Source organism: Kockovaella imperatae, assembly GCF_002102565.1.
Source record: "Kockovaella imperatae strain NRRL Y-17943 chromosome Unknown BD324scaffold_14, whole genome shotgun sequence".
In the NCBI taxonomy this organism is placed as follows: Eukaryota; Fungi; Basidiomycota; class Tremellomycetes; order Tremellales; family Cuniculitremaceae; genus Kockovaella; species Kockovaella imperatae.
In genome coordinates this window covers 1-21,250 of record NW_019028954.1, presented here as the reverse complement: position 1 = coordinate 21,250, position 21,250 = coordinate 1, and the positions used below count along the sequence as shown (strand labels likewise).

At 51.8% G+C, this 21,250-nt stretch overlaps 9 protein-coding genes across 9 annotated transcripts; 4 read left to right on the top strand and 5 right to left on the bottom strand.

Moving 5' to 3' along the window:
• Window positions 1-3: 3 nt before the first annotated feature.
• Window positions 4-4,898, top strand: BD324DRAFT_635534 (hypothetical protein). The gene is made up of 15 exons (XM_022016816.1): window positions 4-322; window positions 365-651; window positions 689-1,193; window positions 1,238-1,258; window positions 1,303-1,872; window positions 1,913-2,265; window positions 2,310-2,474; window positions 2,511-2,607; window positions 2,648-2,665; window positions 2,713-2,853; window positions 2,897-3,091; window positions 3,138-3,713; window positions 3,755-4,408; window positions 4,451-4,626; window positions 4,672-4,898. The coding sequence occupies exons 1-15, from the start codon at window positions 293-295 to the stop codon at window positions 4,766-4,768; spliced, it is 3,885 nt and encodes a 1,294-aa protein (XP_021868612.1). The 5' UTR covers window positions 4-292; the 3' UTR covers window positions 4,769-4,898.
• On the top strand, window positions 4,899-7,553 carry BD324DRAFT_635501 (kinase-like domain-containing protein). The gene is made up of 8 exons (XM_022016815.1): window positions 4,899-5,366; window positions 5,442-5,693; window positions 5,745-6,113; window positions 6,159-6,433; window positions 6,491-6,773; window positions 6,832-6,931; window positions 7,014-7,348; window positions 7,399-7,553. Exons 1-8 carry the CDS (start codon window positions 5,031-5,033, stop codon window positions 7,465-7,467), a joined length of 2,019 nt encoding a protein of 672 aa, XP_021868611.1. The 5' UTR covers window positions 4,899-5,030; the 3' UTR covers window positions 7,468-7,553.
• On the bottom strand, window positions 7,554-10,204 carry BD324DRAFT_635491 (P-loop containing nucleoside triphosphate hydrolase protein). Its single transcript, XM_022016814.1, has 8 exons — window positions 10,021-10,204; window positions 9,575-9,971; window positions 9,432-9,527; window positions 8,285-9,395; window positions 8,182-8,231; window positions 7,831-8,134; window positions 7,647-7,779; window positions 7,554-7,608 (listed from the first exon to the last, which is right to left on the bottom strand). Exons 1-7 carry the CDS (start codon window positions 10,109-10,111, stop codon window positions 7,672-7,674), a joined length of 2,157 nt encoding a protein of 718 aa, XP_021868610.1. The 5' UTR covers window positions 10,112-10,204; the 3' UTR covers window positions 7,554-7,608; window positions 7,647-7,671.
• A 35-nt stretch (window positions 10,205-10,239) lies between these two features.
• Window positions 10,240-11,833, top strand: BD324DRAFT_635486 (hypothetical protein). The gene is made up of 4 exons (XM_022016813.1): window positions 10,240-10,499; window positions 10,543-11,543; window positions 11,593-11,610; window positions 11,663-11,833. Exons 1-4 carry the CDS (start codon window positions 10,288-10,290, stop codon window positions 11,668-11,670), a joined length of 1,239 nt encoding a protein of 412 aa, XP_021868609.1. The 5' UTR covers window positions 10,240-10,287; the 3' UTR covers window positions 11,671-11,833.
• Window position 11,834: 1 nt separating this feature from the next.
• BD324DRAFT_635465 (CNG04540-like protein) lies at window positions 11,835-14,298 on the top strand. The gene is made up of 20 exons (XM_022016812.1): window positions 11,835-11,979; window positions 12,023-12,127; window positions 12,176-12,213; window positions 12,267-12,302; window positions 12,343-12,357; window positions 12,391-12,445; window positions 12,486-12,514; window positions 12,549-12,652; window positions 12,687-12,862; window positions 12,898-13,009; window positions 13,063-13,174; window positions 13,215-13,276; window positions 13,312-13,357; window positions 13,402-13,430; window positions 13,468-13,528; window positions 13,568-13,799; window positions 13,853-13,957; window positions 14,001-14,025; window positions 14,062-14,124; window positions 14,179-14,298. The coding sequence occupies exons 1-20, from the start codon at window positions 11,961-11,963 to the stop codon at window positions 14,192-14,194; spliced, it is 1,440 nt and encodes a 479-aa protein (XP_021868608.1). The 5' UTR covers window positions 11,835-11,960; the 3' UTR covers window positions 14,195-14,298.
• On the bottom strand, window positions 14,291-14,950 carry BD324DRAFT_635456 (hypothetical protein). Its single transcript, XM_022016811.1, has one exon. The coding sequence runs from the start codon at window positions 14,921-14,923 to the stop codon at window positions 14,576-14,578; it is 348 nt and encodes a 115-aa protein (XP_021868607.1). The 5' UTR covers window positions 14,924-14,950; the 3' UTR covers window positions 14,291-14,575.
• On the bottom strand, window positions 14,951-16,124 carry BD324DRAFT_635454 (hypothetical protein). The gene has a single exon (XM_022016810.1). The coding sequence runs from the start codon at window positions 16,050-16,052 to the stop codon at window positions 15,009-15,011; it is 1,044 nt and encodes a 347-aa protein (XP_021868606.1). The 5' UTR covers window positions 16,053-16,124; the 3' UTR covers window positions 14,951-15,008.
• A 36-nt stretch (window positions 16,125-16,160) lies between these two features.
• BD324DRAFT_583367 (hypothetical protein) lies at window positions 16,161-17,536 on the bottom strand (the record flags this gene model as incomplete). The annotated part of the gene is given in 8 exon segments (XM_022013618.1): window positions 16,161-16,597; window positions 16,645-16,702; window positions 16,749-16,804; window positions 16,875-17,068; window positions 17,085-17,200; window positions 17,250-17,311; window positions 17,354-17,387; window positions 17,438-17,536. 8 exon segments carry the CDS (start codon window positions 17,534-17,536, stop codon window positions 16,161-16,163), a joined length of 1,056 nt encoding a protein of 351 aa, XP_021868605.1.
• On the bottom strand, window positions 17,425-19,461 carry BD324DRAFT_142015 (hypothetical protein). Its single transcript, XM_022012011.1, has one exon. It carries the CDS (start codon window positions 19,198-19,200, stop codon window positions 17,758-17,760), a length of 1,443 nt encoding a protein of 480 aa, XP_021868604.1. The 5' UTR covers window positions 19,201-19,461; the 3' UTR covers window positions 17,425-17,757.
• Window positions 19,462-21,250: the final 1,789 nt, after the last annotated feature.

The following is a 21,250-nucleotide window of genomic DNA, read 5'->3' as shown; positions in this document are numbered from 1 at the left end:
TGACCCTCTTGTGCCGCAGCAGCTCATCTCGCCAGGAGCCTGGCAGTGCACGATCATTCGATCATTCATGCAGATAAGACGCGGACCTGATCGCGGAAACTTTGCAAGCAATGACAGCGCCATGAGCAAAGGTCCATCCCGGACTCCCCTCTACCAAACAGAATCTGCGTTCTGCAATTTACCACGTCATTTGAAATCTGCCTCGGATCACCTTTCGACGACAACTGATCTGATCATGGTAGCCCTAAATCAAGATGTTCAGTTGCCTATAAAGCTCGTTAAGATGAACTGAATGCGATATGTCAGGGGACTTGAGCCTGGAGTGAGTTGAAGTCTTTGGGCACCGACTGACTCTCGCATATAGGTACTCCCTTCGAGTAGCGTGTGTCAGGTCCCGTGTCTTTGCGACGTAGCTGACAAGAACAGTTACCTAACTGACTATAGACACGCTAGTCACAAGCAGCGTCCTATCTCCGATGCTTCCACGGGTCCCAACTATGCACTCAAACCGAGTCAGGCGAGCGTGTCCAGAGCGCCAGACTTATCGTCTTTGCTGTCTCGGGATTCCGCAAGAATGCCGCGCTATCCTGAGAAGCTCATCAAAGCATTAGATGGCGAATTGCCCCGTATAGCTATGGGACAACACAAAAAGTAACGCCTCTCGGTGTCTTGACACTGATGTGCGCAGATATGTCGAGCAGCGTTTTCGACGGATCGTGGCAGCTTTCTGGAGTTCAGCCTGGCCGGAGAGGGGCTTTCAGAAGCAGATGAAGGAGTCACGAAAGGTCGAGGATCTTGTCATACAATTTGTTTCGGTGGCTTCAAGGACACTCAGGAAAGACGACGGCCTTGGCGAAGGCTTGTTGATGGCAGAGCTCAATCGCCAGATAACGACATTTATGGAACTTCTGGTAGATCTGCTTCGAGACATGGGACCTAGCACGGCGGATTTGGTCAGTCGCATTGAGGGCTATAAGCGACATCTGCGCGATAGCGCCTCCCCCCACACATCATACTCAAGTGCAGAAGGAGCTCACCCATCGGACGACATAACAAGCTCCTTATCAGGACCAGGCGTATCGGATCTGTCAGCGGGCGACTCGCTCCTCCTGGTTGTCGTCAAAACCTTTGCCCTCTCCCCAGAAGACAAGGAGACATATCTGAGGTCCATCAAGTCAATTTGCTCTGAGGAGGTAAGCTCTTCATTGCTGCATGAGTTCCAGGCTGACTCGCACAGGCCGCGCTGAACGACATGAAGGTGAGACCTGAGTGACGTTTCAGCTTACCAAGCCTGAATTGCAGCTCGCTTTGACTATGCTTGCTGCCAATGTCTCGCCCGTGTATACCTCCGATGACTTCCGCGAAGCGGCCGATTGGCTCTCGTACAAGACGGCAGAGAGTGAAGCGATTCAGAATGAGATGCTCTACCTCCTCAAAGCGAATCCAAATTTGACGCAGTCAAACGAACGCGGAATCGCAAGCGATCTATCAGTGAAGATGAGCAGTCTAGGCCTGGATGATAGGTCGCGGCATTCGCTCTCTAGCCTCTTCACATTCATTCCCCCGCATCCGCGCAATCAATACCAAGCATTGCTAAACATCTGCTTGGACCGAGACCTGGACGAGCTTCAGCTCTTGCCCGAGGATCAAGAAGTTAGTCTGGGCATCCTGTCCGCAGAGCATCAACATCTCCTGTTGGAATGCTCCCGGACCTGGCGTTTACCAGAGACTTTCAGAGCATGGTCTTTCCTCGCAGCTCTGGTGCAGCGTTTAGAGCTTGGGATGATCCCGGCAGAGTGCGTTCACGAGGCAATTGGAATGCTGGCCAAGGTAACCCAACAGACTCCGGTGGAAACTTGGCCAATACCAGACGTGAGTCCGTATCTTATCAAATCTGACAGATTTTGTACAGCAAGAGGGTCTCCGCCTTACCTTGCAGCACCGGGATCTCTGTCTGGTCGCTCGCGTGGCGAATGCGCTTGAAGATCCGAATGCAACTCTTGGGGATGACACTTTATTGATGGCCGTCAAAGACTGTCAGAACGCGGGGATTGAGGATACAGTAAAATCAGCAGAGATAAGCCGAATCCTAGGTGACATCGGTACTCATATCAGAAGAATCGTGGCCGGAGACTACAAGTCTGAGCTGTGCAGCTCGCTGGAGGGTTCTGGAAGCATGAGTATGGAGCTGGCTGTACATTTATCGAAGTGGGTCGAGAAGAGAGTGAAACGTCTTCACAAGAATTTCCATAATGGATTTGTACCGTAAGTCTTGTGACAGCGCCGAGCGCTAATCACTGCGATCACAGAACTGTGGACATGTTGTCCATTGCCGTTGAGGAGTATTACGATCTCTGGGCCGCCGATGTGAAGAAATTGTCAATCAACACTCATGATCACGACGTGAATCATTCTTGGCTGGATCTCTATTGGAGGACAAGGGCGATGATGGACCTGAAAACGAGCTTTGCAGAGTAAGAGAATGCCCATTCCGTACTAATCCTTTGCAGGTCACCGGTAGATCTGCAGATCGCCCTCATGTTCTTTCCAGCAGTGTCGTCTTGGCTGGACACAGCATCGTCAAAAACACAAGCATGGGTCGACGAGGTGAGGACGTCGAGATCTAGGCTGGGCTGATGAGAGACAGGCCCTCGCCGTCGACACTGTAGGTCTCAATCACCATTCAGGCTGCAAACTGACGACATACATCAGTTCAGTGCCATATCTGAGAATGGTCCATCGTCCTCGGTGACTGATCTGTCGGAGTCTCTTCAAAGCGTTTCGGATTTTGTCCTGAATCTGGATTGGTTGGATCAAGGTCAGCAGGCATATTTTGTCCTGAAAATATCGAAGGTGAGGTGAAGCCTTCTCTGATGCATAAGCTGATCGATGGAAGATATTTGCCCTGTCCGTCCAGAGCTACTGTTCAAAGATCGAGCGGCTTTTCGTTGGTGACATGTCAACAGCGGACCCTGCACCGGGCAATGTCCAGAACGAACGCGCGCACGTTTGGTTAGAGAAGGCCAAATCAGCACTGGCCAGCATTCAAGGCGAGAAACGCCTGCAAGTCTTTTATAATTTTTCGCCGAAAGTGAGCTCCGCTGCTGGACTTTATCTGCAAGCTCACATCGCCGCAGAGCTGTGTCAAACTCAACAACATCGAAGCGACTAGGGTTCGGCTCGATGATTTATACCAGAGATTGGGGGTGGACAGTCTCCCCGAAGTTGTGGCTTCAAATCCGACAGACCAACCCGGGGTTGGATCAAAATACCTCTTCTCCATCAAGATCGTCTTAGCTGAAGGACTAGTCCTCGAAGGATCCTTGAAACCGCCTGAGGCCTTCGTTATACTTTCGAACGAGACCGGAGCTCGCCTTGCCAAGACAAGGACTGTGTATGACGAGGCCGATCCGCGATGGGATGAAACTTTCGACGTTTCTTTGCAGTCGCCGACCTGGCTCATGGCATCCATCAAGCACAGACAGCTTGGAATTGGCCATGACTTGTTGGGAAGAGCATACTTCCGGCTAGATCCCGCCGAGTATTCCAATATGTTGTCTAATGACCTTCTTCTGTCCTTAGACACTGGTGGCCATTTGCTTCTGCGTGTAAGCATGGAGGGCGAGCGCGATGACACGCCGTACCACTTCGGCAGGGCTTTCAGAATCTTAGGGCGGACAGAGTCCGACATGATTCGTACTTTTGTCGACAAGGTGAATCCTGGGTCGACTATAAGAGCTTAAAATCCTCTTAGATGACGCCTGTTCTGCGACACACCCTGTCCCGCTCGTCCATAAAAATGATACTCAAGCCGTCCAATGCCGCAGCAATCGACTACCACGAAACCCTTGGCAAATTATCCGCTATGTACAAATCAGTGGATTACAACAAAGCACTCGGTAATGTGTCTGCTGCGTATAAAACGGCAGTCGGAGCGAATGAGTACGCGATACCGTTGCCTTTGACGGAGCAAGGTGCTTCAGAGTCCAGTGCGAATACATCAGCCTTTACTGGAGCGACTGGCCCCCGTACCAGAGCTCTCAAGGATAGCGATATTGAATTGGCGATTCATCCCTTGTTCGACTATCTGGAGGCCAATATGTATACTCTAGCATCCAGCTTATCGGATGTATCACTCAAAAATGTGATGATCAAGCTCTGGAAACAAATTCTTGATACGATCGAGAGACTAGTGGTGCCACCTCTTTCGGATAGACCATCCTCGATGCGACCGCTAAGAGCCGTCGAACTCGAAATTGTCCTGAAATGGCTTACGTTTCTCCGCAACTTCTTGCATCTGGACGGAGACGAACGGGGTCTTTCTGAATCTGTGCTGAATAACGACAAATACCACGAGCTTCTTCGCATAAGCCTTTATTACGACTGGAGCACCGATGATCTCATGGAGGTGAGCCATTCTGCTTCAAATCGCTGAGCCACATGCTATCAGGAATGCGTCAGAGGACTTCAAACAACATTAAAATACAAATCATTGAAGCCAAGCAAGACTGTACTGTCACAGAGAAATTTGGGTAGCATCCGAGCGCGTAAATCAGCGAAACATGCTAGACGGCGGCCTGAGAATGTAGGCAGCTCGGAGATGATAATGAGGATTCTTCGGATGCGGTAAGTATCATGATGAGCATCATATCCCCTGATCTTTCGTTTCAGGCCCGGCACCCAAGATTTTTTGAACCAAATACTTCAGACTGTATCAGTTGTAAAGTTAGACCAACCTACAGGACCGCGGACGTCCATTCGTGCATGAGCAATCCATCTGGATATCAAACAAGCCTGCGGCCACAAGGCCTCTGCGCAGCAAGGCGGCGGAGATCTCCGCTCATCAGCCCCGCGTGTACGCGTTTCATTGACTTCCTTTCCCTCGCTTTGCTTTGTTCGCCGGTCTGATCCTGCTCACGACATCTCCTTCAAACGTCAATTCGGCAAAACCGCAACATCTGAGCGAGACTCTGCGACAAGGGCCGTCATCCGTGCCACGATTGCCACGATTGCAACGCTTCGCGATTGCTATGTCATACAACGATATTTCATCCTTGACGCCTTCCCGGCCAGCTCCTACCCCGCCCTTGCGTTCTAGCAACGGCCAGTCATCAGAGCGATACGCTCAGAGGCCTCAAATTCCTGTGGATAAGCCTGCGTCGGCCTTCTCGTCCACAGCATACTCATCTTCCTTCCCTACACTCGGTGGCTCAGCGGCTTTGGGGCCGTCACCGCCTAAGACCCGACAAAATGAAGTCCTGCGAACCGGTCCCACTAGTATGAAGGAAGAGGGACTCCGCAGCTTCTTATGGAGTAAGCGTTGGCTAGTTCTTGATTCCCAAAGTCTTGCTGTATTCAAAAATGAGGTGTGTGAACCTCCATGTGCCTGCCGACGCAGCCGGCTGGGAGTCCACTGGCCAAACTTGCTCACACAATTGTAGCACTCAGCTTCTCCTAGCTCCCTGCTTCCCTTGGCAGATGTGGTCGATGTTCAGCGAGTCGACTTGAAGCCCTTCTGTATCGAAGTAGAGATCAAGGACAAGCTGGTGTATCTAGCGTTTCGGACCGACGAGGAGGTGTACGCTTGGATGGAGGACATTTACTCCCGGTCACCCCTAATGGGTGTCAGTCAACCCACAAACTTTGTACATCAAGTCCACGTCGGTTTTGACCCCATATCTGGAGGATTCACTGTGCGTTTACTAGTCTGCGGCTTGACTGCAGTCGCTGAGTCATTCTTGCAGGGTCTGCCACCTCAATGGAGCAAGTTATTGACCTCATCGGCTATAACCAAGGAAGACGCTGCTAGGCATCCTGAAGCGGTGCTGGATGTACTCCAATTCTATACTCAGCAGCAGATTGGCCAAGAAAGTCAAGTCCTGTCGGATCAGTCATCTGCTGCTGAATTGAGAAGTAATCTAAACGAGACGAGTGCTGCATCCAGATTCAACGGGGTGGGACTAGGGGGACAGCTACAGCGATCTCAGGCCGATGGCAAGAAGATTTTGTCAGGCCATGAAAGTCACGATTCCGTCAGAGCGGCACGCAATCGAGATGTGAACGGTAGCTCATCATCGAGAACAGACCAGACTGCGCGTGTGGTACCGCATGAGGTGAGCCTTCTGGCGTTCGCCGTACGACAAGCTGATTTTTGGGAGGTGGCGAAGCCCCTGGTGGCGGAGAGAAAGGCCCCTCCACCTCCGAGAGCAGCGCCTACAAGAGATCCCAAACCAGGTGTCGTTGAACCCGTTGCGGAAGCTTCGAGGGTTGCCGGGCAGCCCGACCGCGTCGGCGAGAACTCGAGCAGTACGACTCGGCAGGAACGGCGCATCAGCACGATGAACGAGACGCAAATCATGGAAAAGCTTCGCAGCGTTGTCAGTCCTACCGATCCCAATCAGCGATACTCCAAAATCAAGAAAGTCGGACAAGGGTAGGCGAGATAGCTTATAGGCGTGCGCTTCTCACTGACGATTCTTGATCTTTAAAGCGCTTCTGGTATGGTTTTCGTGGCTAAAACGCTAGCGACAGGCAAAAAGGTGGCTATCAAGCAGATGGATCTCGCGCAACAGCCTCGGAAGGAGCTCATCGTCAATGAGATCATTGTCATGAAAGAATCGCAGCATCCGAATGTTGTCAATTTTCTCGATGCATTTCTGATACGCTCCTCCGAGCTATGGATCATTCTGGAATACATGGAGGGAGGAGCTTTGACGGACGTCATCGAGAACAACAAAATGGAGGAACGTCAGATCTCTGCCATCTGCTTGGAGGTTCGTGGAAGGATGCTGGGCAGAGTCTCCCTGTCGATTAGCTGACGTTCGATTGCAGACGTGCCGCGGGCTCCAGCATCTCCATTCGAGGTCCATAATTCATCGTGACATCAAATCAGACAATATCTTGATGAACACACAGGGCGAAGTCAAGATAAGTACGTCATGCCCAGGTTTATTGGCGCGACAAGTCACGATCGTCATGAAATCCTTAGAGCGCCTCGCTGACTAAGAATTCAGCGGATTTCGGTTTCTGTGCCAAACTGACCGATCAGAAATCGAAGCGAGCTACGATGGTCGGAACCCCGTACTGGATGGCGCCCGAAGTCGTCAAACAGAAGGACTACGGACCAAAGGTGGACATCTGGTCTCTAGGTATCATGGCGATCGAGATGATCGAGAACGAGCCTCCTTATTTGGACGAAGAACCTCTGAAGGCGCTATATTTGATTGCGACAAACGGAACGCCCACTTTGAAGGCTCCGGAGACTCTGAGTCAAGATCTGAAACACTTTCTGAGCGTTTGCCTCTGCGTCGATGTCTCTTTTCGGGCCACTTCCACAGAACTTCTGAAGGTACGGAGTTCTTGGTGTCGCGGACATGTAGCTGATAGATCTTCTCCAAGCACGACTTCTTGCGTATGGCTTGCACTGTGCAAGAACTGGCTCCATTGCTCAAATTCAAGCAGATTTAGCGGGGTCGGACAGTTGTAGGTTTTACATGGTGGGCTTGGTGGCATTGGATTTCGCACGGTGCATTCTGATCCTGATCAAGCATGCATTCCAATGTCGCAGCGTGACGTGTCCGGCAGCATGGCAGCTACCCCGAAGCAGATCTGTAGGCTGAGTGACCAAATCCTGCTGTCTAGCTCACGATAACTCGCCGAGGTCCCATTAGCTTAGCGCTTGTGTCTCTTCGACCGCCGTTTGTCGTTGAGAATGGATGACGAAGTCCGTAATTCGCTTTTCCGTCCATGGTCACCCATTACCCCGCTTGGGGCTGTCACCTAGCCAAATTCGTCAATTCCTGTTCCGCCATGCGTGGGAAATTTGCGCACCTTACGAGAGCCTGTCTGGCTCGGATTCCGTGTTCTCGTGCTCGTAGAGCTGAAGAGTCCAAGTTTGCCCTGCGTTGATCGCCACGCCTGGTATTTCCCGCTCTTGAAAGAAGCTGGGATAACCGAGCCGCTCTCAGTGCGAATTTTCTTGCTCTGCCCTTTCTCTCCGTCTGTTGCATTTGTGAAACGCTTTCGTTTCCTATCCCATTTGAGTTGGCTGGCCTTTCCAGGCGCAGCTGCCTGCTGACCTTCGTCGGTCGTGGCTGCTGTGATATATGACGCAATCCTGGTAGTGTTGTCAAACCTGGCATTCGCGTGAGCGAAGTGCGGCACTTCCACAACTAGACCCACGCCCTGTCAGCACCAGGCGTGCTGCCTATCCAAAATGTTGCATCCTGGAACTATCCGTCATTAGAATGGGGAGCAAAACATCGGTCGGCTCATGGAGACTCACGCCCGTTGAAGATTGAACCTTGGAGGATGCAGATACTCTCTCCGCCGCGGCTGATGGAACAGCAGAAGTTGTAATCCGCTTGGCAGACTTGAAGCTGGGATTTGAGGGGGCGTCACGCCTAGCGTTACTAGGGCGAAAGCTCCCGAGAGAGTGGAGCAGGACAGCTCGGTCTCTAGCGACTTCTGTATCTGATTTCTCCTGGCCCTTATCAAAGCGCGGATTGATCTGATCCCTAAGACGAGTATTTCCGGTTGCGAACTCTTCTTTAGCGATTCGATATGCGGTGGTTGATGCCCTATTCTTGGTCTTCTCAAAGAGAGATTGACTCTTCAAAAGCACCTGATACAGCCCAGCAATGTCTCCATTCCCCTCCTGCAGACTGCGTAGAGCTTCAGTTCGATCTTCCAGGACGTCACGGGGGATTGTGCCGATGTCATGCTGGCACCACTGACGCAGACCAAGATTCAGCGAACTGTCGAGGTCCACAAGATGCGGGAGATCCTCCCTAGTGACAAAAGATAAGGCTTCTCCCTTTTGTCCAGCTCGAGCTGTCCTGCCCACTCGGTGTACAAATTGCTGCGAAGAAGTGGGCAGATCATAATTAATGACGTAGTCGATGACTGGAATGTCTAATCCTCGGGCTGCGACATCCGTCACCACCAAGACGTCGGTCGATTTCGCACGGAAAGCAGCCAGCTGTTCTTTACGAGCCACTTGGTGGAGCGATCCATATATGAAAGACACCCGATAGTCCAAGAGATTCAGTAACGTGGCAAGATATTCGACGTGATGTTTGGTTGCAACGAATATTATCACCTGCGGACGAATCTCATCTGAGGGCTCCTTAGATCCTAAACCCAGAGCAGTCTGCATTACGCCTAGTAGAGCTGCCGTCTTCTCGGCGAATGTCGTCCAAAAGAAAGACATCGTCAAGTCCGGGCTCAACTTGTTTTCGCTATCCAACTGATGGAAGATCGGATTCGTCAAGCCTGCGCGAGCAAATTCGGCGACCATGGCCGGGATAGTGGCCGAGAATAGGTAGTTTTGACGACTGCTCGGTAGACGAGACAGGATTTCGTCGAGCTGCGGTCTAAAGCCCATTTCGAATAGACTGATCTCAATTCAACGGGCACAGGCAGTCACTCACCGATCGGCCTCATCGTAAACAACATGCTGTACATGACGAAGGTCGAAATCCATTTCGACCACAAGATGCAGGAATCTTCCTGGAGTTGCGACGATGCTGATGGAGAGATCAGTCAATACAGAGCCCTCTTGACCGCGGCTCACATGTCTGGATTGCTTGACAGAGCCGAGAATTGGGTTTCCATGGCATCACCTCCGATTGCTAGAGTCCATTGGACGTCCACTTTCTCTTCTGCCGTTCTGAGAACTGAGTTCGCACTACGGCAGATGGCTTTCCCAACTCTCAGAATCTGAAGAGCGAGTTCTCGATTTGGACACAGGATGATGGCTGAAGGACTAGGTCGAGAGCCTGAAGGTAGATTGAGGATGTGCTGGATGACCGGGATGAGGTAGGCTAACGTTTTCCCCGATCCCGTCCGGCTCATGCCAATCAGATCCCTGTGAGGAACAGAAAATGCAGTCGGCAGACACGCACGCTGGATTGGCGTGGGCTGCTTGAGGCCACGAGCGACCAAGGCTTCCGACAGCGGTCCATTTACGCCTTTGGAGGTATTTCAGCACGGCATGATCTCGTCCAACCTATCACCCACCGACTGCAAGCCATCTCTGGATGGACTTGTCCCCCTGTGGCCGTGTCCGACGCTTGGATGGTCCAGGCGTCGATGCTGATTCGTCTGCCATAGTTGAGTTAGACCAAAACAGGGACTGTATTCATTGTGGAATTTTTTCAAGCTGAGTTTTTTCGGATCCGAAATGAGAATTTGCGAGGTCCCACTTATTATAATAAGTCAGCTCCTGCTCGATTACTTCTTGAGATCTGCTCCATCAGTATCCCTACCTTCGTGCAATCTCCAAGCATGTTCACCTGTATATCCTGCCGGGTGGCCTTCGAGACCGCTGCAGAGCAGAGGTCGCACTTCGCTACAGATTGGCACAGATACAATATGAAAAGACGGGTAGCCAACTTGCCACCCGTCCACGCAGCTGCCTTCAACGAGAAGGTCGTTGAGAGGCGCGAGCAGAATGCTGTCCGTTTGGACCCTAGGGAGCTATCTTGCCAAGTTTGCAAGTGAGTGGCTGGCCAATAAGCAGTAAATCCTGACCTATTGTAGCAAAACCTTTGGCAGTGACAATTCTTACCAATCACACCTCCAATCCCGGAAACATAGGGACAATAGCTTACAGTATCCTGCCGGTCGCTCCTCCAAGTCCAAGGCGAAATCAATATCGGCTGTGGAACAAGAACGGGAGAATGCGGATGTGCAGCCGGACTCAGAGTCTTCCGAGGAGGATATTGAAGACAGACTGGCCACTGCCCGGCGCCGTGCTCGACCCACCGATTGTCTGTTCTGCCCGGAAAGGGCACGTACGACAGAGGCAGTCCTGGCTCACATGAGATCCGAGCACAGCTTTTATATACCGCTACAGGAGCAGCTCGAAGATCTGGAAGGCCTCCTCTCCTATTTAGGAGAAAAGGTCTTCATCGGCAATCTTTGCCTATACTGCCCGGATGGAGGTCGAGAATTTGGCTCGTTGGAGGCAGTGAGACGACATATGATTGACAAGTCACACTGCAAGATCGCTTTCGATACCGAGGAGGACAGGAATGAAGTCTCGGAATTCTACAAGAACGAAGTTGTCGCTGAAGGCTCAGAGTCCGATTGGGAGGACGTTGATGGTGATGAGAGCAACCGCTTCGCCACCGAGGACCGAGTGAGTTGTAAGGCTGACCAGGCTGAGCTGACCATCCAGGGTCACCATGGATTCTTATTGGCGCCGGGGGGATTCTCTTTAACCTTGCCCAATGGTCGAATCCTCGGTCACAAGGCTCTTCAAGTCTATTACCGGCAGCGGCTGAGATCCAACCCTCTCCCCTCCTTGACCGATCGCTCGGAGAAGGCCAAGGGCGTCAAATTGCTGCTCCAAGACTCGAACAAGGCTCTGGTCCCTACTGCCGGAGGAGCGGGCTCGTTTGGCCGAGGTCTGGAGGTGATCAAAGCCCGAAATGCCGGTGAAGCAAAATGGGCCAAAAAGCAAGGCCGGTCTTTCAATGAATCAAGGCGACGAGAAGCCCAGCGTACACGTGTAGCGTTTGTGCACAACAACCAGAAGCGTGAGTCTTTGGCCTATCCCAAACGCAAAGGTGTTGACATTTGTGGCAGACTTCAGGGACCCCTTGCGTGAGCAAAATTCTGAACATCCTAGAGACACTACTGACATACCCTTGATCAGTACAATGATCAAGATTGCGATCGAGAAAAGCCAAGTTCTCAGATATGCTCATAACGTCAGGAGATCAGAGATTTGCCTTGCCTTCTCTGACCAGCTGACCAGCAAAAGGTTGCAGTTGAGCCCTGAGCGAGTCAATTGTATCAAGTCATGCATAGCCTGTAGTCATTAAAGGATCACCGCGTGTAAATTGTCTTTTTGGCAATGTTTGGCCCGCACAGCGCGGTTGGGATAAAAGATCCGAGCCAGTCATTTTGAACGTCTATCTTCGTTTCGACGTTGTCGACATCCGAAACGCATCATGTCCAACATTATCACGGGTAAGAGATCTCCCTGGTTGACCCAGCTGCCACCATTTTACAGTCTTCGCTAAGCATGGCGGACGCCTTCACGAGATCCGAGTGGATATCGATCAATCTTCCCTGGTCCTCAAGCAGAGCTTGGTCGAGGCGACTGGTGTACCCATTGGTGGATATTACCGGGCTCAGACTTCCAGTGCTGACCCAGAACATACAGAGCGAATGAAGGTCATGCTCAAATCCGGTCTGCTGAAAGTGATGTCTTCATGATCGCTTCACTGAGACCCACAGACTGACAACATGCTCAGGACTCGGAGCACTTGACAAGTACGGGCTTGAAAGATGTGAGGACTCTGGGTCGACGAGATTGACGAGGATGGACAGAGGCAGACAGTCACCGTTAGTTTCTCCACGGACGCGTCCTGATGTCAGGTTATTGGTACTGCGGATCCAATCCCCAGAGCCCCCGCACAGGTCATACGCCAAGGTGTGTAGACACGGTCGCCAAATATTAACCGTTTCCTCAGATTCAGATCATGAGCCAGCTCCACAGACCGTGAGATCCTCTCGATGGCATCTCCTGATGACAGCCGCATGAACCGGTGGGACTGGTCAATTTAGGGCAAACTTGCTACCTAAACTCCAGCATTCAATTAATACAACAGATTCCTGAACTACAGACAGCTTTGGAGAAGTACGCTGCCATGTTTGAAATGCTGATAGAATAGGCTGGAGGTTTCTCGATCAACGCCCGAGGGGCGATTCGCCTCGTCCGTCAGAACGCTCTCAAAAAATCTTCAAACATCGTCAAAACCAATCATCCCCCTCGAACTCCTCGGCTGTCTTCGGGACATCGCCCCTCAGTTTGCAGAACGCGATGAACGGGGCAATTTCGCGCAACAAGGTGAATGACCTAATTACTCAAAGTCTGACCATAAGATGCCGACGAGGCATTCACCCAAATCCTGACAGCCCTGCGAAGCGGGATCATGGAGGACACAGATGTTGCAACTGTCATCAACAGGTACATGTCAATCGAGATGACTAAGACGTGGGTGATCAGACTATTCATTGCACGGAAGGACTGACGAGACGACTTCGTAGTCAACGATGTGTGGAGGCCGAAGAGGAGCCTACAATCGCAACTGAGAAAATTTTCAAGCTCGAATGCAATATTGCAATCGATACGAATTTTCTGGTCTCCGGGATTCAATCTGTGAGTCCAACTCAGAGTCACTTTTGATGTCCCTCCCCAGCATTTCGACGAACGTATCGAAAAACGCAGCTCTGCGCTTGGCAGGACAGCGCTCTACGACCAGTAGGAATTAGTACGTCTGCTGAGCTAATTCACAGACACACAAAGCTTTCAAGGTTGCCCGCATATCTCGCTGTTCATCTTGTTCGTCTCCTTCGCTTGCATGAGGTCTTGCTCATCAACATTAGGTCCGATTTTACTGGCGTCGAGACATCGGGTGGGTCTCAACACGGATATCGACTGCTTACCATCAGCAAAAAGGCAAAAATCATGCGAAAAGTAGTCTTTCCTGATCGACTAGATCTGCTTGACTTGGTAAGCCTTGAGATGTGATATTCATCTCATGGAAACAAGGTTACGGATGACTATCGAGCCCGAATACAAACTGTGCATCACGCTGCCCGTGAGATCATACAGAATCGAGATGCGCGAGGAGCCGCTTTGAGGAAACGGGATGCCAATATATCAGGCGGAGATGAGGAAACCTCTCTAAGAGAAGAGGAGAGGAGGCGCCTCGATGGCATCATCTCGTCAAATGTCGGCGTTGATGTTGGGGCGAACCCGACAGCTATATATGAGCTTTGTGGTAAGTCACCCCGTTGATTGCGGTTATCGCGGTTTTTTGACTCGACTTTCAAGGCATGATTACGCATAAAGGTGCATCTTCTGATTCGGGACACTACATTGCGTGGACGCGCAATGCTTCCCAGGAGACAGATTCGAAGACTTGGGACCAGTTTGACGGTGAGCCTAAACTTGGTCGCTTATTCTTTCTAATCTGGCATAGATGATAAGGTCACGCCAGTTGACAGGTGAGCTCTCCCTCGGAGCCGGTCCTGACCCTGCAGCGCCAAGGTCCTATCCTTGAATGGAGGAGGCGAAGCGTCTGTGGCTTACATTCTCCTGTACAGGTAAATTTTCTCGCTTCCAATCGTAACTATCCTGATGCCTTTTGATCTGCCAAGACCAGCAGTTATGTGAACAATAAGAAACACAAGAAACAAAAAAAGAACGCCCGTCCACCGGTCGCGGCCGGCGAATTGAACTTCATTGTGCATCGTGTGTTGCATGCATACAATAGAGACTCTTCAGAGCTGTGGACCTGCGCTACAGATCCATACAATAAGAGCACCGTTCTCACAGCCAGGCATGCCATACGGTCTGCGTTAGAGCGCCTTCTGTGACCTCAGCTGAACAATGGGCTCATCAGCATGGTCGCCGCTATTGTTCTCTTGACCGAGTTGGCGAGTGTCTATTGTTCTAATGGAGCCATAGGTGCCAGCAAGAGGTGTTGCGGACATATAAATACCTTGCAATGCTGAAGCCCATCTCTCAAATCACTACCTTGTCTTCCAACTCCTCCTACCAGACCGCCTTCTTCACAAACACCGCCCAACTTTTACAATGGCTCCCGTCAACTTCGAAGACATCAGTGAGAACGTCGGAGGATCCGCCATGTGTGTCATCGCCCGAGACGCTCCAGTCAACGCCGAGGACCCCAGCTGGCCTGTCGGAGGATCCGCCATGTGCGTCATCGCCCGAGACGCTCCAGTCAACGCCGAGGACCCCAGCTGGCCTGTTGGAGGATCTGCCATGTGTGTCATCGCATAAGCTGTGAGTGAAACTGCCTTCGATTCTGCCTGGCTGAACAAGATACGACCGTAGCCCTGCTTCGTCACTTGTGGATCCGGAGCTCTCCTGTGGCCTCATGCGTGGGTGGAGGTTGCATGCAAATTATGTTTAGTTCTCAAGGTCATGATTTGGATTGGGAGACTTTCTGTGTACTAACGATCTCTTACAAAGCAATCGTCTGAAAGCTGGGAAAAGCGAGCTCCTCCACCAGCGTCTTTCGGATCACATCCGCGATGAACTTTTCCACCTTGCCCACATTGCGCAGGACATGCGCATCCGTATGTCCAATCTCGCTCTCAATTGATAGTGACGGCAAGAGTCGCTCACCCAAAGGCAAATTGATTGCCGCTTCATCTTCGTCCACCAATGTAACATAGACTCTGTTCCTATCGCTCGAATATGCCAGAACAATATCCGCATTTAGCTCGAGTCCAGTCACAGTAAGGCGCAGAGGCAACGACATGAACGAGGGAGCCGGGTAGTTGATGGAAAGAGACGTGAGAAGTGTCAAGGTCAAGTTTGACCGGTGCGAGAGTCTGAAATGCAATTGCACAGAAGGAAGAGGGCTCTTCGGTGAAGCTGATGTGCCTCCCGACCGCTTCGATGGCGAATTGCCAGACGAGGGAGGGACAGCATGTTGAACCATCGAGGGAACCGAAAGACCCCTGGGGCCCCTCCGAGGCCGTAAATGAGGCTGCGAGAACAACGAAGGATTTTGTTGTGCAGGCAGTGAAGACATGATCGCCGAGGCATAATCTCTGCCCATGCCAAAATGCAGCGCTGACGACCCAATCCCGATGCCCACAGCACCAACGGACTGCCGAGGAGATGCTAGACCAGAGTATATAGATGTATCGTCCAATCCTGTGCCGTCATCTTCGCTGAAATAGTCTCTCGCATCGTTTGCGGAGATGATATCGTACGCCTCATCATCGAGTTGTGATACGGGAGGAGTCTTTCGGTGCAGCGAAGCCTGATCTTGGTCGCCCGCATCGTCTGCTTCTTCGAAAGCGCGCCACACGTCTCGTATATCCCTGATCTCCAGGTCTGGGCCAGCGCTCCCGAAAGCAAAATTGGTGACCTGAATGGGGCCAATGAAAGACGGACGGGAGGCGGAGATGAGATGATCGTTGAGAATATCTATGAGTTTCTCGGCGAGAGAACAATCTGGCGAGAGCAGTAGCTGCCAGTCGATGTCAAGTGACATTACCGATCCATACGAACTGGGCTCCTTAGAGCGCCCATGAGTGCAGGAAGACGTTGATGGTCGAATGTCGGGACTCAAAGAACGCGTCCAGATTTTTCATTGAGAATTCTAATCTACAGTCCAGCCCAACAGGACATTATCGATCAGACGTGTGTTGCCTACAAAGACTGCTCCAGCAAGGACCATTGTCTTCCAATCCTGCACTGGGCCTCGGATGATTGTGAAGGTGTCTCTGTCGAATAGTTCTATATAGTCTAGGCGTAATGTGACGGCCTGTCCAGATGCAGCTACAGCGGCCATTTCCTCCGATATGATGGATTTGGAGCATTCAACCAATTGTTCGCCAGTAACTATCGCTCCCTTTTCCTTCCATAATGTGTGCGAAGCAGTCAGCGCTTTGTACAGGACTGGCGCAACTTTCAACTCTTCCGGCGACAAATACGCGTTGCGGCTAGATAGAGCCAGAGAAGAAGTGGGATCACGGGTAGTTGGAAGAATGTGGAGATTGGACGGTTTAGGATGCGCCAGCAGTAGGTCAGTCACCACTGTTGGGCCGAGTGAGAAGAAGCTTTAGGGATGATCCACCACGCACTCAATTTGAGAAGCAGAGCCTGCTGTATGTCTTTTTGACCAAAGTACGCATGATCCGGCTGTCTATTTCAGTCATGGATGAGCCTGACAGAGCCATGAGCTCACCTCGACAGCGTTAAAGAGTTTAGTGCAGACGGTAGCGACACCTGTGAAAAATTGAGCTATCGAAGCGTGTCAGATTATATGCGTGGTCATTACGGAGGCAGGAGAGTTGCTTGCATGTCAACGTACGTCTGCTTTGCCCCTCAAGGACATTGCCTATGCCCCGCATCTCAATACGCAAACCACTGTGCTTGTTCATGTCTTGCAACTCCCCACGTAAAGGGTACATTTCGTATTGATGGGGATTGAAAACTATCAGAGGCGATTGCGCCGAGGCAATTTCATACGCTGCTGCCCTGAACGGTGCGTCAGTCGACGTGAGCCTCAGCGAGACCCCACTGAGTCCCCGTTATGGTGGACCTTGTGGAAGCATGCTTTGTGACCACCTCAGCCAAAAGTGCGAGATCCTGTTCGAGAGTACGTGGGTATTTCGACAAGTCTTCGGTCGGGGCAAACTGCGAAAGACACTGCTCAAGCTATTGACCAAGATGCGACCTCTCTCACCTGCATGGGGTTCACAAACAGGGTCATGACAGTCAAGGCGTGCCGATTGAGTGCGTGTCGGACTACGCTGAGATCAGAGACTGCCCCATCACCTTTGAGCCCACCGAGATCGAGATGGCCTTGGTGCAGTGCGCCCATCTAGCGAGCAGAGTCAGGAGACTATCCTGACTGAGGATGGTCATGCGTACCGTTGGTACAATCGCTACATCGTTGTTTGCCATTCGCGCCGCTTGCCTCCAATGTCTGAGCTCGGACAGGGTCTTTATGACGGGAATCGGTGTCTTCATTCTGGCGGTAGAATGCATGTATTTCGGAGATCTTGTTTGAAAGATGCGTTCCAAAGCAGCTCTCTGCAAGCTCATGCCGCTCCTTGAAGCTGCGGCACAGATCCTCTGCATGACTGCATGATCATTCGACAAGTGATGATGAGAGAATATGCGATACAAATAATTATGGGTGATGTGAGTGTAATAATTTGTACAAAGCAGTCAAAAAAGCCCCAGAGCTCTCAAATCTTGGAGCCTCTCCTCTTCTTCCCCAAACCTCCAAACTCTTCTCTGGCAACGAGCCACATGGCCGTCACGCAAACAACATCCTTGACATTCTCTTCAGACAGGCCAATGGCTTCGAGGGATCGTCTCTCAACAGCGTCTGCACCAAAACCCAATCTGACAAGATCGAGCTCTGTAGGAATTTTCAGGACGCCAATGACTTTGGGATGATGAGGGGCGGGAGTCAACGTCGCCAACGGGATTCTGAGACCAGTGCGCTTTATCCATACTGAGCACGTCCATGGAGTCTCAGAGTCCTCTGGTTCGGACTCGTCCCCACTGTCGATCGTGTGGTCGGAGAGGGAGCCGTCGGGTTGATCTATTGAGGCAGATCCAACGTGAGAGTTGGACCGTGAAGTATGACTGCCGGCATCATCCTCCACTTCGCTCGGCGAAACAGAGGCTGCCTCCCTTGTCTCTGCATCTAGCGAGAAGGAAGGCGTGAGGGGAGCGGTAGGGGTTTTGCGATTTGAGCCTGGCTGATTACCAATGACAACGGTCGGCTGCGCTCCAGCTTGCGCCAGCTTCCTGCTCAATGCGCCATTCAGCGCGTCCTGCGGCATTCTGAGTTTCACCCATTCAAACACGACTCCGCCTTCAGCAGTCTGCAAGAGTGTATTTCCTCCTGATCCACCCAGCTGCCGAATCCACTTTTCCAAGCGCTTCTTGGACCATTTGCTGATTTTCCAAGAATATCCGACTGGCCGAGATGATTGGCACAATGAAAAGTACTGCGTACCACCCACATTCTTCCCATTAGGGGCACGAGAATCTATGGGCGGCGGCAAGGCCAACGATGTAAGACCGCCAACCGCTCCGGACTCGGTCACGATCGCGCAAGCTCGATCTGCTGATTGGATAGAAGGAGTCGTTCCAAATGTTGGCTGGCCGATGGATACCGGTAGATGAACCGACTCATCCTTAGAAGCATCACTGAGTGTAGGCTGGATCATAACGGCTGGATTCGGCGACAGAGATCGAGGAGCCCGTTTTTTGGCTGAGCGGTTAGAACTGATATCTTCCGCTTTGCAGTTTTTGGAATCCACACCAGGTGATGTCACGACTTCCTGATCTCCTCCTCGCTTCTTGAAGATTCGGCCTAAAAAGTTACGCGATGTGCGCTCTTGACGTCGCGTATCGATGGAGAGCGAAGCGGAATCTAGACTCTGTCTGAGAGATCCCGAAGCAGTGACCGACCCTCTCTCCGCTTCGCCTTGATGTTCGGCCGCTGGTGAGCGCTTCTGAAGTGTAGCAATCTGAGCAGATCCGCTTGAATCGATATCGGAGTGCAAACCCCCAGTGGCTGATAGAGGGCGTTGTAGTCCCTCTCGAGGGACAGGCGACCAAATTTCGGTTGGTTCCACAGTGCCTACCCCGAGAATGTCCACCGAGCGCTTCATGAACTGTGCCGAAATGATCAGCCTGAATACGGGGAATGCCGAGTTCTCTCACTTTTGCCACCTTTGCGTCTGTCGCAGCGTCAGTGACGACCGTGGGTTGCATGACATTGTGTATCGTCAAATTGAACATGGGCTCGACGCGTTTCTTTGCGCCTCCTGTCAAGCTTGAAGTATTCGTCTCCGCACTAGTGGTGGACTTTATAGACCCAGCCCTGTTGGTCCTAGGACCGGAGTGGAAGTCTGATCGAGACGCATCAGACCGAGATCCGTCCGAGTGTGACCTCATCATGGGAGTCGCGGTGGTTTCCTCCGCGAAAGAGCCCACCGGCGTTGTCGCTGCCGATGTTTCCCGGTCGCTGGCGACAAGGAGGCTTTGTGAGTCGGCGCTAGGGGAGGGGTTTCGGGGTCTCCCGCTTGGTCGCACTACAAGCTGTATCTGGAGATTGAGTGGGTTCTTCGCAGCCGTGGAGGGTGGTTTGACAATCACATACGTCTGCAGGAAACGATCAGCAACGCGGAGGAATGAGGCTCACGTCTAAAGGTACGCGACGGCGCGGAAGACCCTCGATGGATCTCTCGGTGACGGTGCTGATGACACTTAGACGCCTCGGATCTCCGGCCTTTGTTGATCCCCGCTCCTGCGAGTCCGTCGCACCACGTCCGCTGTCATGTGCTAAAGGAGGCACTATTTTGACGGCGTGAGTCGAGTCTGCTGATAGGTTGGATGTCTCACTAGGCCGTAGTTGTCCAGCGAGTGAGTGATCTGATGGCGAGACCTGTGAGTCTGGCGAATAAAATGGGGTCTTGGATGTAGCTGATCCTTCCTGATGCTCTTTATCGGTTTGTGGCTCAGACTCATTCGGCCAGACTCCAAGTGATCCCCAAGAATTGATCAAATTTCTTGCTCCAATGAGGGTGGTAGGAAAGGACGGCATCGTCGCGTCGTGAGTGTGTGGAAGTGGTGTGTCGATGGAAGGAATTAGCGATATTGTCAGGACGAGCTACATCGAAGACGATGTGGATAGTGTCGGTGATGACGGTCAGAGGGGAAAAAAGTTCTCGCTCGCCGAGGAGGCAGTACCGTCAAAACCCCCCCTTTGAGCCCGAGCAACAGGGAGAGAGGAGGTTGAGCTCTCTCGCCGGCCTACAGAGAGATTTCGGATGCCGTTGGACTGGATGATGGGAAGTGTATGCGCTATGGTTGATGAAGACGTCGCTTGACAAAGAAAGAGTTGCAAAGAGGTGAGAGAGAAGAAAAGGTGAGACTCGCAGCAAAAGCTGCCAAGATAAACACAGAGCGACGGGCACGGAGTGCGGTGACCGGGTTCAATCCACGTGGCTTTCAACCTGAGGCAATTTGGTCATCCATCTTTTTTGATTCCGGGTCAACACTACTGACTTGACTCCTCGTACGAATACCTTGCTCATTGCAAACTCATAAGATGGCAAGTCCGCCTGTATCAAAGACTCTTGCATATCCCGCTGACTAGCTCGTGTAATCTAGGCGAACCGAACGTGAGTGTCGGCCCTCTATATCGCTGGTCGCGGATCTGACCCATGTCTCTGCCTCCCATTCAGTGTTCTACATGTGTCGGGATTCTCGCCTGACCTTCGCGCGAGAGATCTTGCGTATGAGTTTGAGAGATATGGACGCCTCGTACGTTGCGATATTCCTGCTTTGAAGACCCCGACATCTGCTCGTGAGTTACATTGGCATGATACGATTCGCTCGCCATGTCGTCCTCCGAACTGTCGGAGCGACTCCCAATTGTCCCGGTGGCCAGGCTGTCATTGAGCAGCTGTACAGAGCAGACGGGAATGTCAAGATGGACAACGATCTTATCCTTGCGAAAACGCTCATTCATGGTCCTTTACAGCATTTGCTTTTGTCGAATTCCGTAGAGAAGATGACGCCGAAGATGCTTATTACGACATGTGGGTGGCCCCGCATTCCGAATGCGTTGTCTTGACTGATCTGACTAGGCATGGCCGATCTATCGACGGCTCGAGAATCTCTGTACAGTGGGCGAAGCGTCCTCCCAGCTCGGCT